This window comes from Carcharodon carcharias, chromosome 22 (genome assembly GCF_017639515.1).
Source record: "Carcharodon carcharias isolate sCarCar2 chromosome 22, sCarCar2.pri, whole genome shotgun sequence".
Taxonomy (NCBI): Eukaryota; Metazoa; Chordata; class Chondrichthyes; order Lamniformes; family Lamnidae; genus Carcharodon; species Carcharodon carcharias.
In genome coordinates, this window is record NC_054488.1 from 22177468 (window position 1) to 22200248 (window position 22781).

Sequence of the window (22781 nt, forward strand, 5' to 3'; positions counted from 1 at the left end):
ATAACTATATTTTTTAAATGCTCCCGATGAATTTTCTGCCAGGTTTGCTCACAACAGATTAATCTTTCATTCCTGGAGACTCAGGTTAATTCTGGTGAGTTTTTAACCTCATGTAGACGTCATTCCATTCCCATTTTAAAGGCATCCAATCAGCCTTTAATTTTGCATCTTATTTTGACAAAACTTGCAGAAATTTGGGAATTAGAGGGGGAGGCATGGGTTTCTCTACAGTATAAGTTGAGGAGTTTGGAAACACAAAACTGAAGTGTTACCATTAGCAGCCGGGTATAACTACAATGTGAGAAGTTTATATGACCAATTTCCATTATAAATGGGGGCACAGGAACTTATAATGGAAAACATTGACTGAAAGTGCAGGCAGACATAGGAATTTTGATATATTAGAAAGGATGCAATTGCACTGGAGGGGGTGCAGAGGAGATTCACCAGGATGTTGCCTGGGATAAAACATTTAAGTTTTGAAGAGAGGTTGGATAGACTTGGGTTGTTTTCGTTGGAGCAGAGAAGACTGAGGGGTGACCTGATCGAGGTGTACAAGATTATATGGGGCATGGACAGGATGGATAGGGAGCAGCTGTTCCCCTTAGTCACGAGGGGACGCAAGTTCAAGGTGAGGGACAGGAGGCTTAGGGGGGATGTGAGGAAAAGTTCTTTTACCTAGAGGGCAGTGACGGTCTGGAATGTGCTGCCTGGGAGGGTGGTGGAGGCGGGTTGCCTCACATCCTTTAAATAGTACCTAGATGAGCACTTAGCATGTCATAACATTCAAGACTATGGGTCAAGTGCTATAAATGGGACTAGGTAGGTAGGTCAGGTGTTTCTCACGTGTCGGTGCAGACCTGATGGGCCGAAGGGCCTCTTCTGCACTGCGTGATTCTGTGATTAATAGTCATTCATGTCATTTCCTCTGAGTATGACATTTATTTCTTGTAACACTTACCCTGTCACACTTTGCTGGTTACATCCTTATACTGTCCAACTCATTGTGAGCAATCCCATCTGGTAATGTGTTAAATGTAGCGTGGAAATTACTTGATGTTGCATTGTACAAAGGTTCAGCAGGCTTCCATCGAGTTTCAATATCATCCATTTGAACAAATTTTATTTTTATTATTTATTTTAATTAAAAACAGGAAATTCTGGAAATTCTCAGTTGGTCTGGCAGCCTCTGTGAAGAGAGAAACAGAGTTAATGTTTCAGGTTGATGACATTTAGTTCAGAAACATTGGCCGGAATTTTAGGACTCTGTCGCAGTGGGGATGGACCGTAAAATGCGACGAACCATTCTAAACTCCATTGACTTCAGCAAGACCATAAAATCCCGCCGGCATAAAATTTCCCCCTCCACAGTCATTCAAACCTGCTGGGTACATCCAGCATTTTCTGTTTTTATTTCAGATTTCCAGCATCTGCAATATTTTGCTTTTGCACTTGTTTACTTGAAATTGGCTAATACTGTTAGATGAGACAAAGAAGTTTTCTCAAAGATGACAGGAATGATATCCAGACAATGCATTTCTAATTGCTTCCTTTGGTTTCCATATTGTGGTAATGAATCTATTAGCATGGCATTTATGAGCATGAAAATTTAGCTTTATTATGAATTAGTGCCTTGTTTTGCAAAACTTGCAGTTTAATCATGTGATTAGCAGCATTGTTATTTGTCATTTTGTTATTACACACCAGTGGGGAGGAAAATTGCTTTAAAACATGGCTGACAGAGGCATGCATGTGCCTCATGAACCGAAAAAATGCTAAATTCAGATGTTATTGAATACAAATAGTGATATTAATTCCACACATGTAGCATAATGAATTAAAAGAGTGTTATGCTGTTTGTATTTAAACATAATAACAGATACCAGGGAGTGATTACAAGGCTGTAATTTAACCTCAGGGTTCATTCAAATTATAGGCTTTGCTCTCGCAGTCTGTGGCATCTGCATGCGTTGGCATCCTTGCTGGTGTGATTGCCCCAGAGAATCAATTGCTCCGGTCTATGTTTGGAACAGGTAAACAGCCTGGGAGTTTAGTTGACAACATATTACAATCCCAATGTCACATTGCAATATGAAGGTTGATAGATGCCACACATTGTATTGTGCTTGTCTGCATGCGTGTAGCGTGAAACAATAGTTCCTGTTTGTTTTATGCTCTGCATCTCGCACTCTGCTTGCAGGATGACGGATACTGATCTTCCAGACTGGCTTCTACACTGGGAAGGGGAAAACTCTGATTGGTGGCTGCACACGATACTGCATTCTCATTGGCGTATATTTCTTTCTCCCAATTGGTCCATCTTAACTGGGCTATGATTGGCGGTCATGTTTTGCAATTGCATTTTCATTGGCGGCGACTTCACTGTCAAGATAATGATTGGCGGTGGGCTCGAATGCTTGCCTTTGATTGAGAGTTGAAGATTATGGGTGGGACCTACTGTCAGCTGGCTGATCTGGGTTCCTTTAAATGTCCCTCAGCTGGAAACTGAAAACAGGAGAGTGAGAAGCGAGTGTTGTTATGACAAACTGAGGGGGGCTGAATATCTCTAATGAACAACAATTCCATCTGAGCGAGAGAGGAAAAAACACCATCACAAGGGGCAGTTAAAGACAAGAAGAGCAGGCAGTCTCAAACAAAGGAGCAAGTCAATGCTACCATCAGAGGCTGCTGCAGGCACAACCAATTCCATCCTTGCCCTCCATCTGGGCTACACTGACCAGGTATCCCAGCACTAAGGTGAGACGCCTTGCAACTGCACGGCAACAGAAAAAAACTGGGGTTTTTTGCATAAAACAATAGAAAACCACAAGAGAGCAGGACAGTTATGGGGAAAGATATGTATTTGCTATGTTAGTTTGCTTACAGAATAATAACGAATGAAATATAATGATTAATATTCTGCAATGATAACATACGCTCTATAAATACATATATAGTTATATGCATATATTAATTGTATATGCGTTGGTCTCAAATATGTGCAGAATATTAATTGTATGTACGCTGGTCTCATGACAAAGTATATGCACACGCATACATATAGGAACAGTGAGATGATGCCTGTGGACAAGGGAAGGTTGCTGGCTGCAGGAATGACAATGGTTTAATATATGTTCACGTAGTGGATGCAATGCAGGGTGAGAGGATGCAAGGTTAATCCTGGCACGAAAACAGTCGGCAAGTCACCAGGACAGCGGTTTCAGAAAATCCAGCTGATGCCTCTGCCTACCCTCTCGAATTCATTGTTACTGCGATGCGGTGGTTTGTAGTTAATTCGAATGCGTGCGTCTTTTCTCTAAACATTGCACAGCTCCCTTAAAGCGGCATTTTGTTTTACTTAATATGCAGAGTGCAAAAATGCGACGTTTTAGAGAATTTCAGAAGAAAAACATTCGCCTTTTTCCTTTTAGTTTGGTCTTTGAACGCAATAGTTCAATAAATAATAGGGACCAAAGTGATATGACTGGATTCAACAGGGACGGGGTTTTATTACCTTTTGGGGAAAGGCACAAATGTGTTGTTATGGCTCTGTCTCATGGGATTCAAAAAGACAGGTGCTGGAAGCTTGTTTGGATTTCAAATAAAATCATAATCTTGCAAAAACAAATCTGCATTGTTAAAGACCTCTCTGCATTGGGTGCCATTTGAGGTGTTTTGGGTTTTTTTTTGATCAAGTAGTCCAAGCTGTGTTTATATGAATAGATCAGTTAGTGTGTGTTTAAATATATTGAGGGTGGGTGAGAATTGCAGGAAGCTTTTACATCAAGACACCCACAACAGTGCAGCATTTGCCATTCACCTGTTCAATGTTGACTGCGAATCTGTTTGAAAATACGCACGATGCTTTTTTCACTTCCCATTTTAATAAACATACTTGACACTGCTATCTGTTGTGGTCATGTTCTGTGGCCACGCCAACATTGAATCTCCCGAATAGTACAGCTGCATCTTCTGTTTGATGTGCCTGATTTTGCGTGTGTGTTTACCTCCTCCTGGTGTTTCTGTAGCCCTGACCGTTTTCGCCTCTATTCGTTCTAATTCCAGTCTTCATGGCCGAGGCAAATTAATGAACATTAAACAGCCTTGATGTTAATGAGTGATCAGCAAGGGGAGACTGAACCTTCAAGACCCCTTTTATTTAAATAATTAGCAAAAGAAACAGAGATGAGATGCGGAGAATTTTGTGTTACGCAGCGAGTTATGATCAGGAAATGCGGTGGAAGCAGATTCAATAGTAACTTTCAAAAGAGGATTGAAGAATATTTGAAGGGGGAAATTTTGCACAGCTATGGGGAAAGAGCAGGGGAAGTGGGACTAATTGGATAGCTCTTTCAAAGAGCTAGCAGGGGCACGAATGGCCTCCTCCTGTGCTGCATCATTCGCGATATAAATCATATATGTAACGCATTTAAAAATCAGAGTACCTTCAGAATGCAAAGGTCTGGGTATTTTATAAATCTTAATTTCACTAACTGTACGTTTTAATGGTATTGTTTTAATTAAAAGACGCATCATAAATTATGTCCGTTTCCTAAGCTCCTTCATCCTACAGAATCTCCAAGCCCCCTTTAAATATTTTCTGCTCATTGACCCATACATTGTAATCGGTGTCTCTGAATTGCAATGTCAGGATAATCATTAGGATTAATATTCAGCTTCTCGCTGCAAGGCAGGCTTGAGGTGACGCTTTATTTACAAGGAGACGTTTTAATATTCTTAAAGGCACTGGACTGGGTATTATGGGTGTGTCGCATCAAGCAGGCTGGTCACGCAATATTGGCGATGGATAGAAACGGGAGAGCGAGATATACAGAGATTCAAACAAAGGAGGAATGACAAAGCAAGAGATGGCAATTGAACGGCAGAAAAGAAAAAGAGAGAAATTCAGGGTGAGAAAGAAAGATGGAACTACAAGGAGGAAAAGGAAAATTAAGGCACAAAATGAGTAAAATGGAAATTGATGACTAGAGACAGACAAGCATAGATAGATGGAAATGGAGAGAGCAGAAACAAAGGAGATGATCAATTGGGGACAGAAAGAAAGAGATCAGTCCTTTTTCCAGTTTTGCAATTCCTTGAATTAAGGAATCCATCCCTCAGTGCCCAGATATCTTTCACCGTGTTTAAACGAAAGGTTTGAGCTACCCAAACAAGTCAAACTAAAATACAGACACAGCTGAATAATTCCAAATATCCCTCTCTCCCCAGCGTTAAAGGTCTTTATGTGAACTGTTTGACACGCGTTTATTTTGTTTCTGGAGAATGAGAAACCTCGCATAATTTTCATCACTGCAACATCACCCGTAGGGCGTGTGATGACGCCTTTCAACACGGCTTTCATCCTTGTATCTCTGCATTTGGTAAACAAACTTTACTGAAAGGGCACTAAGGAACGTGTTAGATTAAACTCAGATCTCCATATTCTCTGTAAATGCACTGAATTGGCATCGAGATATCACAGTTGAGTCTTCCTCTTCTCATTCGCTATCCAGTAGTGGATATAAATCAGGAGCCGCTCCTTTCATTTTTAGTGCTACTTGAACCAGCCCAGGCAAGGTCAGCTACCTAAACACAGACCAGGAACTGACAATGGACTCCTGGTCGCTGCGTGGTTCAGTCTCAGACAAAGTAGCTATTTTACTGATTGAGACACTTGGAAAAATCTAGATGGTGGCTTCAATCGCTCAAATTTGGTGTTGACCTGAACTGCATCAGATCTACAATACATATTCTGGGCTCCAATGCAGTGCTGAGGGAGAGCATCACTGAGGGGAGGAGCTGGCTTTTGGATGAAACATTAAACCAGTAAAAGATTCCATGGCAGCATTCAAAGACCAGGGACTTTTTTTCATGGTGCACTGGCCAACATTGCCAACCACACTAAAAACAGGTGATGTGGTCATTCCTTCACTTTCTGTTTGTGAGATCTTTCTGTGCATAGATCAGTTGCCACATTTGTCTACACATCAGTGACTGCAATTCTATTGTTTCTAAAGGTCTTCAAGACTCCGAAGGATGGGATCTATATAAATACATGTTCATATAAATGAGTGCTAGTGTGGGCAATAGTTGATGGCAGGTTTGGTGATATTGGGCAGTTGCATCTGATGACATGGCGAACCTTAGATTGAAAATTTATGATTTGACTCAAAAATGATGGAAATTGATTGAAAAAAAGAATAAAATACTGCGGATGCTGGAAATCTGAAACAAAAGCAGAACATGCTGGAAAAACTCAGCAAGTCTAACTATCTGTGAAGAGAAAAAAAAAGTTAACATTTTGAGTCCTTATGACTCTTCAGAGCTAAAGAGAAGAAAAAAAGAACGTTAGGGAAGTGATTTGGTGCAATGCCCTCTGACCAAACCTGCAAATTTCTGTGCTTAATTTGTGTACTGACATTTGTTGCCAGAGTATTGCAATGTTGCATAAAGAGTGCCAGGGGCAATGGAATTAGTGGTGCCCAAGTGACAACAAATCATCTGTCCTAGTCCTAAGAATGATTGTTGTCACAGAGAAGCCCAGTGATAGGTCATCACTAAAATAGTTTTAGGTCAACAAATGAAGTTTGATTGGAGTGACAGGATGTAAACCAGTGATGGCAGAAGTGTGTTGACAATGCTTCATTTTTCCTATAGGGACAAAGATCGAAATTCAGAACTGGGAGTGATTTCGATCCACTTTGCTTCCATTAATAGCCATGAATTCTTCACTAATGACTCGAGGAGCAAGTGATGTTCTGGAGGAGCTCCAGCTGCTCACAGCTCAGAACCTGGAGAGGCTGGAGGTGAATAAATACTATGAGGTGATTAGGGAGCTGGGAAAAGGCACCTATGGCAAGGTTGACCTGGTTATCCATAAGGTCAGAGGTATGTAGCAATTGCAGCTGCAATTTCTTTCTATTTGTAGAGTGACATTTGGGACTGCACTGAAACATCATCTTCCTTTACACCAACTCCTGGTATCAAACAAGAGTGAAGTTTGTTAGTGGTCCTGCCACCTATTGCCCATCATCACTGACCTCTGATGTTTCCCCACACTGTTTCCCAAGGCCTAGGTGACAATTCTGATGCATAAATTTAAATCCCTTCTTGATCTAATCTCTCTTTGCCTCTGGAATTTTCCCAAGCTCTATGACTCTCCAAGAATAAAGTGTTTGTTTGAACATGGCCTTTTGGGCACCCTGCCCCCTCCTCCCCCACTGGGTTGTTTTGCCTCAGCTGTCTAAGCCCTAAACTCGGCAGTTTCCTCCCTAAACCTCTACATCTCTCTACCTCCCTCTCCTTCTTTAAAAGAAAAGATTTGCATTAACGTCACACCTTTCAGGACCTCAGAAAATCCCAAAGCATTTTACAGCCAATGAGGTACTTTGGAAGTGTAGTCACTGTTGTAATGTAGGAAATGATGGAAGTGGTCATCAACAGTGCCTTTAAGCGAGACTTGCTTAGCAATAACCTGCTTACTGACGCTCAGTTTGGGATTCGCCAGGGCCACGACTGCTACCATCTAGAAGGGCAAAGGCAACAGACACATGGAAACACCACCACCTGGAAGTTCCCCTCCAAGTCATTCACCATCCTGGCTTGGAAATATATCGCCATTCCTTCACTGTCGCTGGGTCAAAATCCAGGAACTGCCTCCCTAACAGCACTGTGGGTGCACCTACACCACAGGGACCACAGCGGTTCAAGAAGACAGCTCACCGCTGTCTTCTCAAGGGCAATTAGGGGTGGGCAATTAGGAGTGGGCAATAAATGCTAGCCTAGCCTGCAATGCCCATATCTCGTAAATGAATTTTAAAAATACGGCAGCCAAATGCACACAGCTAGCCACCACAAACAGCAATGTGATAATGACCAGGTAATCTGTTTTTGTGATGTTGGTTTTGGGTTTGATCTCAGATAATTCCCATGCTCTTCTTAGAAATAATGCCTTGGGACATCCAAGGGGGCAGACAGGGCCTTGGTTTGTTTTGTCTTGTGGAAAGGCCAGCACCTCTGACACTGCAGCATTCTCTCAATTCTGCAATAGAGCATCAGCCTAGATTGTTGTGCTCAAGTCTCTGCAGTGACACTTAAACCCACACCTTCTGACTTAGAGACAAAAGCGGTACCAAATCAGCCATAGCTAACACTTAGGGCCCTCTTTAGAACACACCTCTTTGGCCAAGTTTTTGATCACTCCTTATAGCTCCTTCAGTGGCTTGGCATGAATTTCTGCCTAATAACGTTTTTGTGAAGTGCCTTGGGGTATTTTTGCCTTAAGGGTGCCAAATAAATATAAGTTGTTGTTATTTTTGTTCAGCTGCAATACAAAGCTCCCTCCTGAAAACCCTAACTTTGTGACTTTACTTCATATCCAATTAACTGATGGCTTATTTCATGCTAGGCGCAACACAAAGTGTATTACAAAACAGAACTCCCTCTGTGTTTACCTGGCAATGTGTAGTGTTACAGCCTAAAGCTGTGAAACACACCCAATTACCAAAGTGACATTCACATTATGCTTGTGGTTGCTTTGATTCAGATTGTTAAGCTCATGTAGAGTAATGCTCAACTTCTGACTTACCTGGGTCGTTAACACTGAAGTCTTGGCAACTTCAGTAACCATCAGAGATGTGAGTCACTGACCAATTCACTGACAGGGTGTGAGGGTCTCTAACAAATTCAGCATTTATTGTCCTAATAGCTCTGAAGAACAACTGAGTGGCTTGCTAGGCCGTTCTAGAGAGCAGTAAAGCATCAACCACGTTGCTGTAGGTCTGAAGTCAAGTGTAGGCCAGGCTGGGTAAGGATGGCAAATTTCCTCTTCTAAAGGACATTAATGAAGCAGATGGGTTTTTACAACAATCTGCATGTTTCAGGGTCACTGATGAGAGATCAGTTCTTTCTTCTAGATTCATTTAATTAGCTGAATTTAAATTGTTGTCATGGTGGGATTCAAACTCGTGGACAGAATTTTCGGGTTGTCAGGTGGCCGCGATCAGCAGGCCCAGGAGCGGCAGGGGAACAGACCGCCGACTACGATCGGCCCCTGACCACGATTTCACGGTGGTTGGCCAGTTAACGAACAGCTAGCATGAAAGGCATGCTGAAAGGCTCAGCGCTGCCAGAGTGGGGGTGGGCAGAGGAGGACGAGTGCTGAAGTCAGTGCAGGCACGGGGGAGCATGGAAGGAAAGCCCCCTAAAGGCAGAGAGCTGCCTCAGGGAGCTGATGAAATTGAAATCAATAAAAACAAAATATAAAATCAGGAAAAAATGTCCACACGTCAGAATGAGATACCTCAACATACGGATGGTGAAAATTTTTTCAAAACATTTTTAATTAATCACAGAAACCTCATCCCACCTTTGGATGAGGTTCCTAAAAAATGCAAAAATGCCAATTTGCCTGCCCACCCGCCAACCACACTGTTGGACGGGCAGTGAAAATTCACCGTCCATTGCTACTTTAATGGCCTTAATAGACCTCTTAACTGTTGGCGCCCGCTCTGCCAACTCGTGTGCGCCCGCCGACCAAGATTATTGCACGAATGCACAATGACACTCATTCGATGTCATCGCGCGTTATTTCACACATGAGCATGTCAGGCACGCGCCCACATGCCGAGTGGAAAATCCTGCCCCATGTTTCTGGATCATTAGTCTAAGCCTGTGAATTACTAGTCCAGTAACATAACCACTATACACCGTATCGCACCCCATTGAGAGATTTTCATTGTCCACTGCCCCACAGTTTGGCCTAGCTTATGTAGCCAGCTACTTGAGGTGACTAGGCTGTAATCTAACACATTGTACCATTCAGACTCCCACAATAAGTTATTGACTAGTTTGGGTCAAGACATGTGATCCAGACATGTTTATAGACAGAAGAATTGCCAGACTTACAGAGCAGGACCATCAGTGTCTGAAAAGAGAAACTAAAATTTTGTCTTTCAGGAAGTCCCAAAGCGCTTTACAATCAATGAAGTCCTTTTAATGTGTAGTTACTATTGCAATGTAGGAAACATATCAGACAATTTGCACACAGATTCCACAGACATCTAATCCAGCTAATATCTTAGTGATGTTGGTTGAGGGATAATATTGGGCAGAACTCGCTGCTTTTCTCTTAAATAAGGATGCATTATGTCCGCCTGTGAGGGAAGGCTGAGGAAGGACAGGGCCAAAAGACAGCACCTTCAGCAGTGTTGCACTCCCTCAGTACTGACCTGTGATGTCAGCCTACACTTTGTGCTCAAGTCTCTGGATTGGGACTTGAACACACAACCTTTTGACTCAGAAGCAAGAATGCTATTAACTGAGTCAAGGCTGAACCTACTGAGAGAGAACTGCATCGATGGAAGTGCTGCCCCAACAATGAGATGTTAAGCAAAAGGCTTGTCCAATTGAATTGTGACATGAATTGTCACCCAGGCCTGGTCAGGCCTCTGGGCTCCATTTGGCTTGGTTATTTGGAGATTGAAGCTTGGGCTGTATCTCTACCCTCCTATTTCAGATGAATTCTTTCTCTACCAACCCAATGGAATCACAGATTAATTGGCCATTGATCTTATTATTCTTACAGAATCTAGCTGTGTGCAATAATGGCTGCTGTATTTGTCTACATAATAATAATCACTGTATTTAACAGTAATTCATTGAATTCATTGTTTGAAGCACCATTGGAACACAGTGAGGTGATACTTGAAAGTATATCCCAACTTGGCATATGTTAATGTATCTGTGGTGCACCTTCAGTGTTTTCTGTATGCCCTTTTTGCTGGTAAGGCATTTATTTACAGGGATGTACTTTCTGTTCTTAGGTGTGTCCTTATCTGGGTGTGGTGGTATAATTTTCAGCCCTTTCTGTAAGAGCATGAACTGAACAGAAATATGACAGGTGGCATGTTCTAACACAGCTGACAGTTTCAGAATTAGAAACCTGTTGAAGAGTCATGCCTTGGGTGGAGAGAGGTCCAGTTATCCCGGGCGATTTGCTATTCAGTAGGAATTTAATTAATCAGCATTATATAGGGATCTGACAATAGAATTATTGATTTTATGGAGCTGCACTGTAAATGTGTGCATGCATATGTGTTTGGGGTTGGGAGGGTAAAGGGGCTCAGGGAAGTTGCAAGCACAAGTTGTTCTTTTTACCTACATTTACAGTTCGTGTGTGTGAACATGCATTTGTTTCTGCTCACAACGTGTCTGTGACACTTAAAGCTAGTGGGAAATGCAGATGGGGAGAAATTCTATCTGTCCAACTTGGAAAAGAAATAACTTAAGTTTATATAGCACGTTTCATTACCTCAAGATATTCCTAAGGATCTTTACAGCCAATGAGGTACTTTTTTGAAGTATAGTCATTGTTGTCCTTTAGGAAATACAACAGGTAGATTGCACAAAGCAAGCTCCGACAAACAGCAAAGTGTTAATAATGAAATAATTTGTTTTTAACGATGATGGTTGAGGGATAAATATTGGTCAGGACACCAGGGAGAACTCCACTGCTCTTCTTTGAAATAGTGCCAAGGGACCTTGTACGCCCACCTGAGAGGGCAGGTTTAACATCACATCCAAAAGGCAGTGCAACATGAACTCAGTACTGAACTGGAGTGTCAGCTTAGATTTTGTGCTCAAGTCTCTAGCATGCAACTTGAACCCACAACCTTATAATTCAGAGGCATGGGTGCTACTACTGATACCATCTAGCATACTCTCTCCCTGTAGGTACATACTCCATTTGCCTAAGCCCAGTGAACCTTAGATGCACGTTGGCAGTGCTAGGGATGTGCAACCTCCAAGTGCACAGAGACACAAGCTAAAACCAAGTACTTTACCACAGACAGGATATGTTAATGTACTGGTTATATTACTGGACTAGTAAGTAGTGATGATACCTAGTCTGAAACAGATGGTGATAACTAACTAGTTTTGCCCATTTATTGACATCTTGTGATGCCCAGTTTGCCTTATGTAGCAATATCTGTCTAGCGGGGCCTCAACTGATCCAGAGAACAGGAGTTCAAATCCCAGTAATGTAATTTAAGAATGTGGATTCAGTGTTTTTTTAAATTGGGAAATAAAAGGTTGGTAGCAGTAAAAGTAACCAAGCTGTTGGCTTATTGTAAGAACCTAACTGGGTAAGAACTGGCATCAGATTCCCAAAAAATTGCTGAGGGAGAGCACCAGATATCTAGAATTGGCAAGAAAAATGCAGGAAAGAAATAAGGAGAAATCTTTTTTATAAGTGAGTTGTTGTGATCTGGAATGCACTGTTTGAAAGGGTGATGAAAGCAGATTCAATAGTAACTTTCAAGAGGGAATTAGATCCTGACCTGAGGAGGAGGCAATTGCAGCATAATGGGAGAAAGAGTGGGGGGAGTGGGACTAATTGGACACCTCTTTCAAAGAGGTGGCACAGGCACCATGGGCCAAATGGCCTCCTTCTGTGCAGTACAATTCTATGATTCCAATGGGCCAAAGTTCTGCATCATACAATAGGAACTAGATTAAAGTAATCCCAAATCACATAGTACAGTCAAGGATTCATTTAGTTCAGGCTTATCTCATTGCAGATCAAAAAGATTAGTCACTATGCTTGAATTTGACTAATATCCATTAGAAGAGTCATTCAGACTAGAAACGTTAACTGTATTCCTCTCCGTAAATGCTGTCAGACCTGCTGAGTTTTTCCAGGTATTTTTGTTTTTGTTTCAGATTTCCAGCATCTGCAGTATTTTGCATTTATCCATTAGAATGACTCAAAGGTGATGAGAGTTCAATTTACATCAAAAAAAATGTTTAGTACAAATCAGAGACACCATAAATGAATGAGGAAATAATGGATTAGAAAGCCAAAACCAACTATTTTTCTCAGCGTAAATCTGGTTTTGTTTCTTTCAGTTCACAACAAGGCTTTCTATCCTATATGTCCCTACCCGACTGTCTGCATCCCTAATTACTTGGCTCGAAATATGGTGTCCAACTCTGCTTGGATGTATTCCTGGAGATTACATCACTTGCTTTCCCACTGCCAACTGCTCCACCCAATCAAATAGTCTTTTCTTCCATCTCTGATATTTTCATAATTTATAAAAATAAGGGTTCCATGAAAATTGGGAAAAGAATCACGTACTTTTTTTGAGTGTCCTGATGATTTTTCTCTTGGGACTGCTCACAGCAGCATCCTGAAGATTTATCTTTGATTCCTGAGGCTTTGGCTGGCAATGCCGCCCTGAAACTACCCAATATAGCAGATTCTATAGCCTTGTTCATCTGCATCATTAGTTGAAGGTGTTCAAATCTCTGTACAATGAACTAGGAAGTGTGTTTGTGTCTGGTGCTGTTCCAGGGCCAGACCATGTCCAAGCCTTTAGGACTCAACAATGGGTCCTTGAAACTTCGTAACTCTGCAATCCCAATTTGTACTCAACAAGGTCCTATTTAGACAGTGAGCTCCCTCAAATGGCAAGAAGAAATACTGCAGCTTTTCAGTGTCCTCTACTGGTCCAATGATTCACACCTGATGCTTTCTCCAGGCATTGAGACGTCTAAGCACAAAGAGAGTAGAGAACACAGCTCAGATCTCCCTCTGGTGTGAAATTTTCTTGAGCTAAATATCGCAGATTTAACTGTAGTCGTATCTCATCCTCATATTCAAATCTCTCCATGACCCTGTCCCCTCCTTGCCTCTGTAATTTCCTCCAGCTCTACAACACTCTAAGTCTTTGCATTCCTCTAATTCTGGCCTCTTGTGGATATTTATATTGATCTTGTTTTCTTATTTCTCCTCTATCTCCCTTTCATGGGGAAGGTGGTGGGTTTATTGTTGCTTCATGTTGCCACCTTTAGCAGGGAAGCAGTGTACAAGGGTGGGTAGGAGAGCAGATAAGCAGCAAATGTTGTTACTGGTAGCTAGCATTTTGCCCTTCCATAGTTTCTTGAGGGAGAGTTGTGAAAATATAAATGGAATGAAGTTTGACACTACCATTGAGCACTTGACTACCATCTGGATCAAACTGGTATAATCAGCCTGTTAGGTTGATTACTTTAGTCAAACATGATATGGTTCTCAGGCTCCATTAGACAATGATAGAACAGATTGGAAACATTTGTATCTATATAGCATTTTTCAGGATTGCCGGATGGCTCAAAGCTTTTTTCAGCCAACGAAATGCTTTTTGAAGCGTAGTCACTGTTGTAATGTAGGAAATACAGCAGTCAATTTACGCTCAGCAAACTCCCATAAGCAGCAATGTGATAATGACCAGATAATATGTTATGTAATGTTGCTTGAGGCATAAATATTAGCCATGGGATAACTCCTCTGCTGTTCTTCAAATTAGCATCCTGGGATCTTTTACATCCAGGGCACCCAGGTACCTTTGTACATCAACATTTCCCAATCTATCACCATTTAAATAATACTCTGCCATTCTATTTTTCTTCCAAATCCACATTATACTGCATCTGCCATGTATTTTCCCACTCACAGCCTGTCTAAATCACCTCTTAACACCTTCTACATCACTCACGTTTCCACCAAGTTTAATGTCATCAGCAAACTTGAAAATATTACATTTGGTTACCTCATCCAAATCATTGATATATATTGTGAATAGCTGGGAAGCAAGCACTGAGCCCTGGGGTACCCCACTAATCACCGTCTGCCACTCTGAAAAGACACATTTATTCTCCCGTCCAGGGTCCGGGGGGTGGGGGGGGGGGGGGGGGGGGGGGGGGGGGGGGGGGGGGGGGGGGGGGGGGGGGGGGGGGGGGGGGGGGGGGGGGGGAGGTGCGGGGTGGCTATGGGGACAGGCGAGGCATATGCGTGAAAGAGCACAAAAATCTCCCTGAGGCACAAAGATTAGTTTAAGTTTTTTAAATTTTAATGAAAGAAAAAATTTTAAGACTTGTCCCCTCATATGACAGTGTCACATGAGCTGGGACATGTCAATGAACACTAATGAAAAAATTTATTTAATTTACATACCCTTCATGAAACCTCATCCTGCCCGTGGATGAGGTTCCATGAAAAATGCAAAGGCCGCTTGAGCTCTTCGCCTGCCCGCCAACCTTAAGGTTGGACAAGCAGCTCAGTTTATTAGTTTAATTGACATTTAAATGGCCTTAATAGGCCTTTGACAGTTCAGCGGGTGCACAGCTGAACTGAAAATCTAAATGACATACGGTGACATCAGGACTCCCACTCAATGTCACTGCGCATCATTTTATGCCTCGGCAAGCGAGCCCCGCCCCTGCTCGCCAAGCCGAAGATTCAGGCCTCTGTTTCTTGTCTACTAACCAATTCCCAATCCATGCCAATCCCATGTGCTTTAATTTTACACACTAACCTTTTATGTGGGACTTTATCAAAAACTTTTTGAAAACTCAAATTTACCACATCCACTGGTTCTCCCTTATCTATTTTACTAGTTACACCCTCAAAGAACTCTGTTGGTTTGTCAAACATGATTTCCCTTTCCTAAATCCATGTTGGCTTTGTCTAATCTCATTGATATTTTCTAAGTGTCCTGTAATCAATCCTTTATAATAGACTGCAGCATTTCCCCTACTACTGAGGTTAGGTTAACTGGTCTGCAATTCGCTGTTTTCTCCCTTCCTCCTTTTTTAAATAGTGAGGTTACATTTGCTACCCTCCAATCTGCTAGGACTGTTCCAGAATCTACAGAATTTTGGAAGATGACAACCAACACAGCCACTATTTCCACGGCCACCTCCTTTAGTAACCTGGGGTGTAGATTATCAGGCACTGGGGATTTATGGCTTTCAGTCCTATTAATTTCTCCAGCCCTATTGTTTTAGTAATACTAATTTCCTTCAATTCCTCCTTCTCACCAGACCCTGGATTCCTTAGTATTTCTGGGAAGTTATTTGTGTCTTCCTCCGTGAAGACAGAACTGAAGTAGTTGTTTAATTGCTCTGCCATTTCCTTGTTTTCTATTATAAATTCTCCCATTTTTGACTGTAGAGATCTACATTTGTCTTCACTAATCTTTTTCTTTTCACATACTTATAGAAACTTTTACAGTTTGCTTTTGTTTCTTGCAAGTTTACAAGAAACTTGTAAATTTCTTTTTTTCCCCCTCTTAATCAACCTCTTGGTCCTCCTTTGCTGAATTCTAAACTGCTCCCAATCCTAAGGCTTACTACTTTTTCTAGCAACTTTATATGACTTATCTTTGGAACTAATACTATCTTTAATTTCTTTTGTTAGCCATGGTTGGGCCACTTTTCCTGTTGTGTTTTTGCGCCAGAAAGGAATACATAACTATTGCAATGCATACATTCCTTCCTTAAATATTAGCTTCTGGGATTCAACCTGCAGAAGCAAAGCCCTTCCAGAGTGAAGAAGGAAAGGTATGAGGGGAAATGTCCTGATTGGGCCTTCTCGTAGTCGATCAAGTGCCGCAGGTTGCTTGTGCACCCTTCTGTCTGCAGACTGTGTATGGCACAGGGAGAGAAAGCGAAGTGGAAAAAAAGCCTCAGTATTGTCAACACCAGACCTAACCTGAGAGTATACTGAGGGATAATTGAGACTGTATATAGCCTTAGATGCACCACACGTTCAACCATTCCACAGAGTGCTGACATCCTAATTAAATATTATGGGGCTTATTTATTCCCAAAAAAGCTCCTTAGAACCTCTTAATTTATTAACCTAATTTAGTCCAGCATATCTGGTGTTGCATATTGGAAGTCAAGGTCAAGCCTGACTTCCAGCCAAAATCAAGGTTAGAGGATAATAATTGCAGGCTGCATAGGTATTAGGTATTGTTTAAGATATTTTTATAAAATATTTTGTCATTAAGTTAAATACTATGTAATCAATCTGTGAAGCAAAGAAGTTGGAGCATAGGAACTTCTCTGTAGTACGGATAGTGTGACTGGGAGATGCAATAGTGAGGTGTAGAGCACCACTGCTGGGGAGAGGATAAAATTATAGTATGACAACTTTACATCAGCAACTTCCATTAGAAATGGGAATATAGGAGCTTATAATGGCAAATATGACACAATAGTGTGACAGTGACACCAGGAAGTAAGGGTTTGCATACAGGAAGTAAGAAAATACCAAAGATTTTTAATATACTCTATCGATGAGAATATATTTACAAAACATGCTCAGGGCTTCTGGAGGTAGAGTTTCTTTTCGACTTTGACTCCATTGGATTCAGGTTTAGATATTGGAATATCCTGGCCTGTTGTCCGAAGGGACTCTGGTGGGATCATTTCCTGAATTTAATTTGCTGGCAGGAACCTCACTTGGGCAATTTGCAGTCAGCACAGAAGCAGAACAGTTGCCCTTCTCAGAATTAGAACTGCATTTGGGATAAAAACAGAAAATTCTGGAAGAACTCATAGGTCTGATAACATCGGTGGAGAGAAACAGAGTTAACATTTCAAGTCCGTATGATTCTTCTTCAAAGCATTTGGGAGTTGGCTTATGAAGAGCCATGAGCCAATCTCAATGTCAATGTAACCACAGAAATACTGCCACTTTATCCGACCAATCTGATCTGCCCACATAACAGTAATTCACCACATTTCAAGCAAATCCATTGTGCATGAAGTATTTTGAGACATTTCGGGGATGTGCTATAAGGCATATGATATACCGGAAATAGAGGACAGGAAAGTTAAGAAAGCCCGCAGTCTGAATACTCAATAGTAACATGTAACATATTATTCTATGGTTGACAAACATTTGGGTTTTAAGAAGCAGCACAGAGCGGCAGGAGTACCAGAACCTCCAATAAGAGACAAAGTTCCTGATTATACTCTGTGTGTAACAGTGCAGACACCATTCAGTTGGAGTGGGCACACAGTCCTTAGTAAGCAGTAAATACTCACATTTCTACAGTGTCTTTTATGTTAAAAATACACAATGAATTCCTTTTATTGAAAGAAATGACTGTTGCTATGGAAACAACATGATATACCCCATACTGTTTAACATCCCACAGCTTGCAGTAAATACCCAAGGAGACTCGTGACCCATTCATGGGTGGGAGCATTTCTTGCGGTTGTTTGCAGTGTTGCATCCTTCCCACAGCTTATTTCCCATCCTAACCTGATTCAAGAGACCAATTTCATTCCCTTGATTGCTCCTCCACAGACTATTCAAACTGTCACATATTCAACATCTGGGCTTAGATTCCCACTTCACACCCGCCAGCAGCCATTCATCAATAATGATACAAAACATCTCATGTGTCCAAATAAGTTAAAATTGGGTTCAAGGTTCCTCAGATCGAATGGCAGGCATGTCATCAATGAGTCAGTGAATAAAACTATCTATTCTCTTCTCACTTCAGGTACCAAAATGGCCTTGAAGTTCCTGAGGAAGAAGACCACCAAACTAAAGAGCTTCCTCAGAGAGTACAGCATCTCCCTCTATCTGTCAGCTTCACCTTTCATCATTGACATGTTTGGGATAGCCTTTGAAACTGATGAATATTATGTGTTTGCCCAGGAATATGCGACAGCAGGGGACCTGTTTGATATCATTCCTCCCCAGGTACACACCATCTTCAACAGCAATCAGATACCAAACAGCGTTGTGCTTGGCCTTCTCCTCTCTAGCTTCCTTTACTTCTTTTATTCATTTTTTTGCTATCCAGTTATCTCCATTGCACAAGACACAATTCTTATCAAATCATACTTAAAAATTATGTCTGAGAGTTTTCTTTAGAATAAAGTAAAATTGAAAATCATCGTTCAAAAGCAGTTATCTTGTCTTACTTAAATTTGAGGATGTATTATGTTATCCCTAGGTCTTAAATCACCCATTCCTTTTATCCCTGGATCTGAAGTCCTGAATTTCAGGTCTTCCATCTTATTATCCATTGGTTTGAGGTCCTCCATCCCATTATGTTTTACAATCCTCTAATCTACTAACCTGACTTTTGGAATTGTTCATTTCACCTTCCTTAATTTGAGATCTCTATCCTACTATCCGCAGTTCGGAAATCCTCCATCATCTTTAAGTTTCAAGACTACCTTTCCATGAAACCCTGCGTTCAAGAATCCCCATCTCACTATCCCAAGATTCAAGGACCTCCATCTCAATATCCTTGGGTTTGGGTTCCTCCATCCCATGGTTGTTAGGATTGAAGTCCTTCATCTCAATGTGTCTGATGTCACGTGGTTAATGAAGAATCCACTAATTGTAATGTCTGTTTCATTGCTTTGTCTAAGGTTGGCCTTCCTGAACAGATTGCCAAGCGCTGTGTGCACCAAGTTGCCTTAGCTCTAGACTATCTTCACAGCAGGAAGCTGGTACACCGTGACATCAAACCAGAGAACATCCTCATCTTTGACAAGGAGTGCCGCAAAGTTAAACTGTCTGATTTTGGGATGACTCGTCGGGCTGGCACTCCTGTCAAACGGGTGAGTGGTACCATCCCTTATACCGCCCCAGAGCTCTGCGATGCCTCCAAACATGAGGGCTTCTCAGTGGATTACAGCATTGATGTCTGGGCTTTTGGAGTGCTACTCTTCTGCATGCTCACAGGAAATTTCCCCTGGGAGAAAGCCCTACTGTCAGACTCTTTCTATGATGAGTTTGTAAGATGGCAGAAGCGCAGAGGTACCAGCGTGCCATCTCAATGGAGGCGGTTCACCGACGATGCTCTCCGCATGTTCCGGAAACTTCTGCCCGTTGAACCAGAGAGGAGGTGCTCCGTCAAGGAGATCTTCAGATACCTGAGTTATCGGTGGATGCTGGACACAGATTGTAATAACAGCATTGCTGATGTGAGCTCTTCCTCTGAAGAAGATCTGGTGGCCAGGATGAAGCAACAGAGCTTGTCCCCTGTCTGCAATGTTGCCAAGAGCGCAATTTCTGTGGAAACACCATCCTCGCGCTTCTCCTCCATGACAACATCTAGCTCCCTCTCATCTAACAACAGCTATGAGAGAACAACAAGGGAGAGCAGCAATACCAGAATTCTGGTTGCCACACCCATTGAAATCTGTGTCTAGATTATACTGCGCAGTGTCCAAGTTGCAGGTGGCTTTAAATGTGATAGGAAACGCATTTTAAAGAGTAACAAACTTATTATTAAGGAAATGTTGCTTCGGAAGTCAACATGGGCTGCCAACTGGGCTCAAACTCAGGCTTCCTGTGGAGCTCTGTGTCAGACATGGCTCTTCAGAGCTTTCACCCTAAGCTGATTCTTACCAGTTATGACTGAGTTGCTTTGTGTCTTTGGGTCAGTCGAGCTGAGAGGTGCGAAGCATAGCAATTGGCCCAACCCTAACACTTTTAAAGCAATATGCTCAATCTGTGTTGATGCTATGGGTGACACCAAGAGAGGAAGCATCACAACGGTCCAAAGAACTGGGCGGGACCGCAACAAGGATCTCGACCGATTAGGATCAGTTCCTGTGCAAGGATCCTTCTTTGTATTATATGTTAAGAGTGAAAGACAAGGGCATTGCCTAATGATCAAACTGTGGCAGCTGCTACTATTCAAATGACTTTCTTCCTAAGGGCTGGTTAGTGTTCACCAGGAGAATGGATCACTTGGCACAAGTCTTAACTATTTACACTGATCTTTCACTAATTTGACTGCCACTTCCTGAATCAGATCATGCTAATTTATTCTTCTTGGTTTTTAAAATTTTAATATTAACCTTTTTCTTATTTTGCAGCCTTCACCCTCTCCCCTCCCCTGGCACGGCCAGCATGTTAAGCTGCTAAATGTCCTAACATCTCATTTAATAATCAGTATAGTGGACTGACTTTACAAGACTATGAGGTTAATATGGATTGAGCAAAAACAAATAACATTTAAGGTAATTTCTAGAATTTAAGAAGTCAAGAGATCAATTAGCTCAGTGCAACAATCTCAGGCAAAAGAATGCGCTCTTGTGACAATTTAAAGATAATTATTAATGAGACCTGAAGGAGTCCAAGCCACATAAAGCTCCTCAAATGTTTCCCATCTCCCTTTGTTCTGGTATGGACTAGATGGGCTGAATGGCTGTTTCTGCATCTCTCTTTTGCATCACTGCGTGCTTGAGAAGGCTTTCTACTGCATTGCCTCTCCTTCTGTGTCACACTGTGACTGTAACAGTGAGGCCTAAATGAGATTGCTACTGCGGTGTTCCTGCCCACCGTACTCTTTATTCTTTCACCACATCTGTAATGGGCAAGCTCATGGCAGTGGTGGGCTCATGTGTAATTGGTCAGCTAACCACAGATTAACAAGGAGCTAATCTGGAGAGAGACCAGGAGCTGGACAAAACTGCATTAGAATAATAAGAAAATGAAGGAGGAAGAAAATCAATGTGTTTTGGGTTAAGGGGACAGAAGGAAACTGCAATGTAACTCATTTAGTTCAACAAGTACTTAGCCCACACAATGTCCAAAAGAGTTGAGTTAAACCTCTGCTTTGTGAAGCCCAGAGGATGGGAGCCCCACGTGTCCACCTACTAAAAGCTAGGCAACTCCAGGTATGCTGTGATTAGCCTGAGAGTTTCCTAATTGGGCATTTCATTCTCTTTTCTCTCTTGGACTAAAGCACATCTGATGCATGGATTATGAATGAGAAGCACGGAGCTCTAACTGTTGTGGGACCAGTGACACCTGCAGCTAGGAAGTTCTCACCCATTGGTCTTTCTGTATTTTGGACTGAAGGTGATAAGAGTTAGGAAGATCTAGTTTTACATATCACTGAAAGGGAGGCAAGAACAATGGAAGGTGGTAATTTTACTGTGGGAGAGGGCAGATGAGTTAGTGTCCAGTGTTAGTAAAGGTATCAGATTTTTAAGGGTCTCAGCCGGGTCCTTGACTGTATCACACTATAGTGATTGTGGATGCTGAGGGTGTTTTTAGCCTAATCTGGCCAGAGAAAAACTGACGGGATCCACTGAAGTGTAATCAGGCAGGAGGTGCAAAGCAGACGACAGATGCAATCCCATCAGTGGATTGGGCTAGAGTGTTATTATGATAAAGCTCATTCTCTTACTTGTGGGTCGTTAGCAGGGTACTCTCTCAGATAGTCAGCATTGCCAGCCAGTATCTTCCAGTCACCCAGTCCTCTTGCCTTCAACTTGGCTAACTGAGTACATTTATGTTCAATGCAACAAAGTTTTGCCAACCAATCAGATCATTGAAAATCAACTTTGCCTGCATTTATGTTCAATGCAACAAAGTTTTGCCAACCAATCAGATCATTGAAAATCAACTTTGCCTGCCAGGAAGAAATCCAGTTAACAATGCAAAAAAAAACTCAATGAGAAAAGATCCACTGGGGCTAATTGTATCTCAGGCCACTAGAGCAAAAATTAGCAAGCAGTAAAGAGATAGACATGATCCAATCTGTAGCAACCGTTTGAGGAGACACTTGGCCAACCTAGGCCAATGGACCTTTGGCATGGCATCACATCACCATGCTTACTGTTGCTAGGCTGTTGTTATGTTTTTGAATTCTAGACTCAGAGATCCTGTTGCCTGTCAGTATCTCCCAATCCCTTACCCAGCAACCCTCACAAAAATATATATTTGAGTTTGTGTATCTAACAGATCACAATCCTTATGTATCTTCACTGTGCTTACAAAAAGTGTTTCTAATGTTAACATATGTGCAATATGTATGAAATTGTACCACATTTAACATATAATTTTACAATGGATTGTTATATCTATTTTTTTTATTGATCTGAAAAATGAAAACATAGGGCTATGAAACTGATATCGTAAAGAGAGCTTTACGTACCTTACCTGATGTGCTCTCAATTTGTAT

At 41.8% G+C, this 22781-nt stretch overlaps 1 protein-coding gene across 2 annotated transcripts; it reads left to right on the forward strand.

Moving 5' to 3' along the window:
* Positions 1-2631: 2631 nt before the first annotated feature.
* LOC121293878 (serine/threonine-protein kinase SBK1-like) lies at positions 2632-20049 on the forward strand. Of its 2 annotated transcripts, none has more exons than XM_041217311.1 (4): positions 2632-2757; positions 6718-6888; positions 18345-18547; positions 19228-20049. In XM_041217311.1, the coding sequence occupies exons 2-4, from the start codon at positions 6720-6722 to the stop codon at positions 20011-20013; spliced, it is 1158 nt and encodes a 385-aa protein (XP_041073245.1). In that variant the 5' UTR covers positions 2632-2757; positions 6718-6719; the 3' UTR covers positions 20014-20049. The 2 variants fall into 2 exon arrangements, with proteins under 2 accessions (XP_041073245.1, XP_041073246.1); XM_041217312.1 differs by having other exon boundaries at positions 2691-2757; positions 6658-6888.
* Positions 20050-22781: the final 2732 nt, after the last annotated feature.

What these genes read in the sequence shown, in the direction of transcription:
- LOC121293878 (XM_041217311.1), top strand. Translation starts at nt 6,720, where the DNA reads ATGAATTCTTCACTAATGACTCGAGGAGCAAGTGATGTTCTGGAGGAG. An exon ending in GGTTATCCATAAGGTCAGAG is followed by an intron (nt 6,889 to 18,344) that starts GTATGTAGCAAT and finishes TTCTCACTTCAG; the next exon opens with GTACCAAAATGGCCTTGAAG. An exon ending in TTGATATCATTCCTCCCCAG is followed by an intron (nt 18,548 to 19,227) that starts GTACACACCATC and finishes GCTTTGTCTAAG; the next exon opens with GTTGGCCTTCCTGAACAGAT.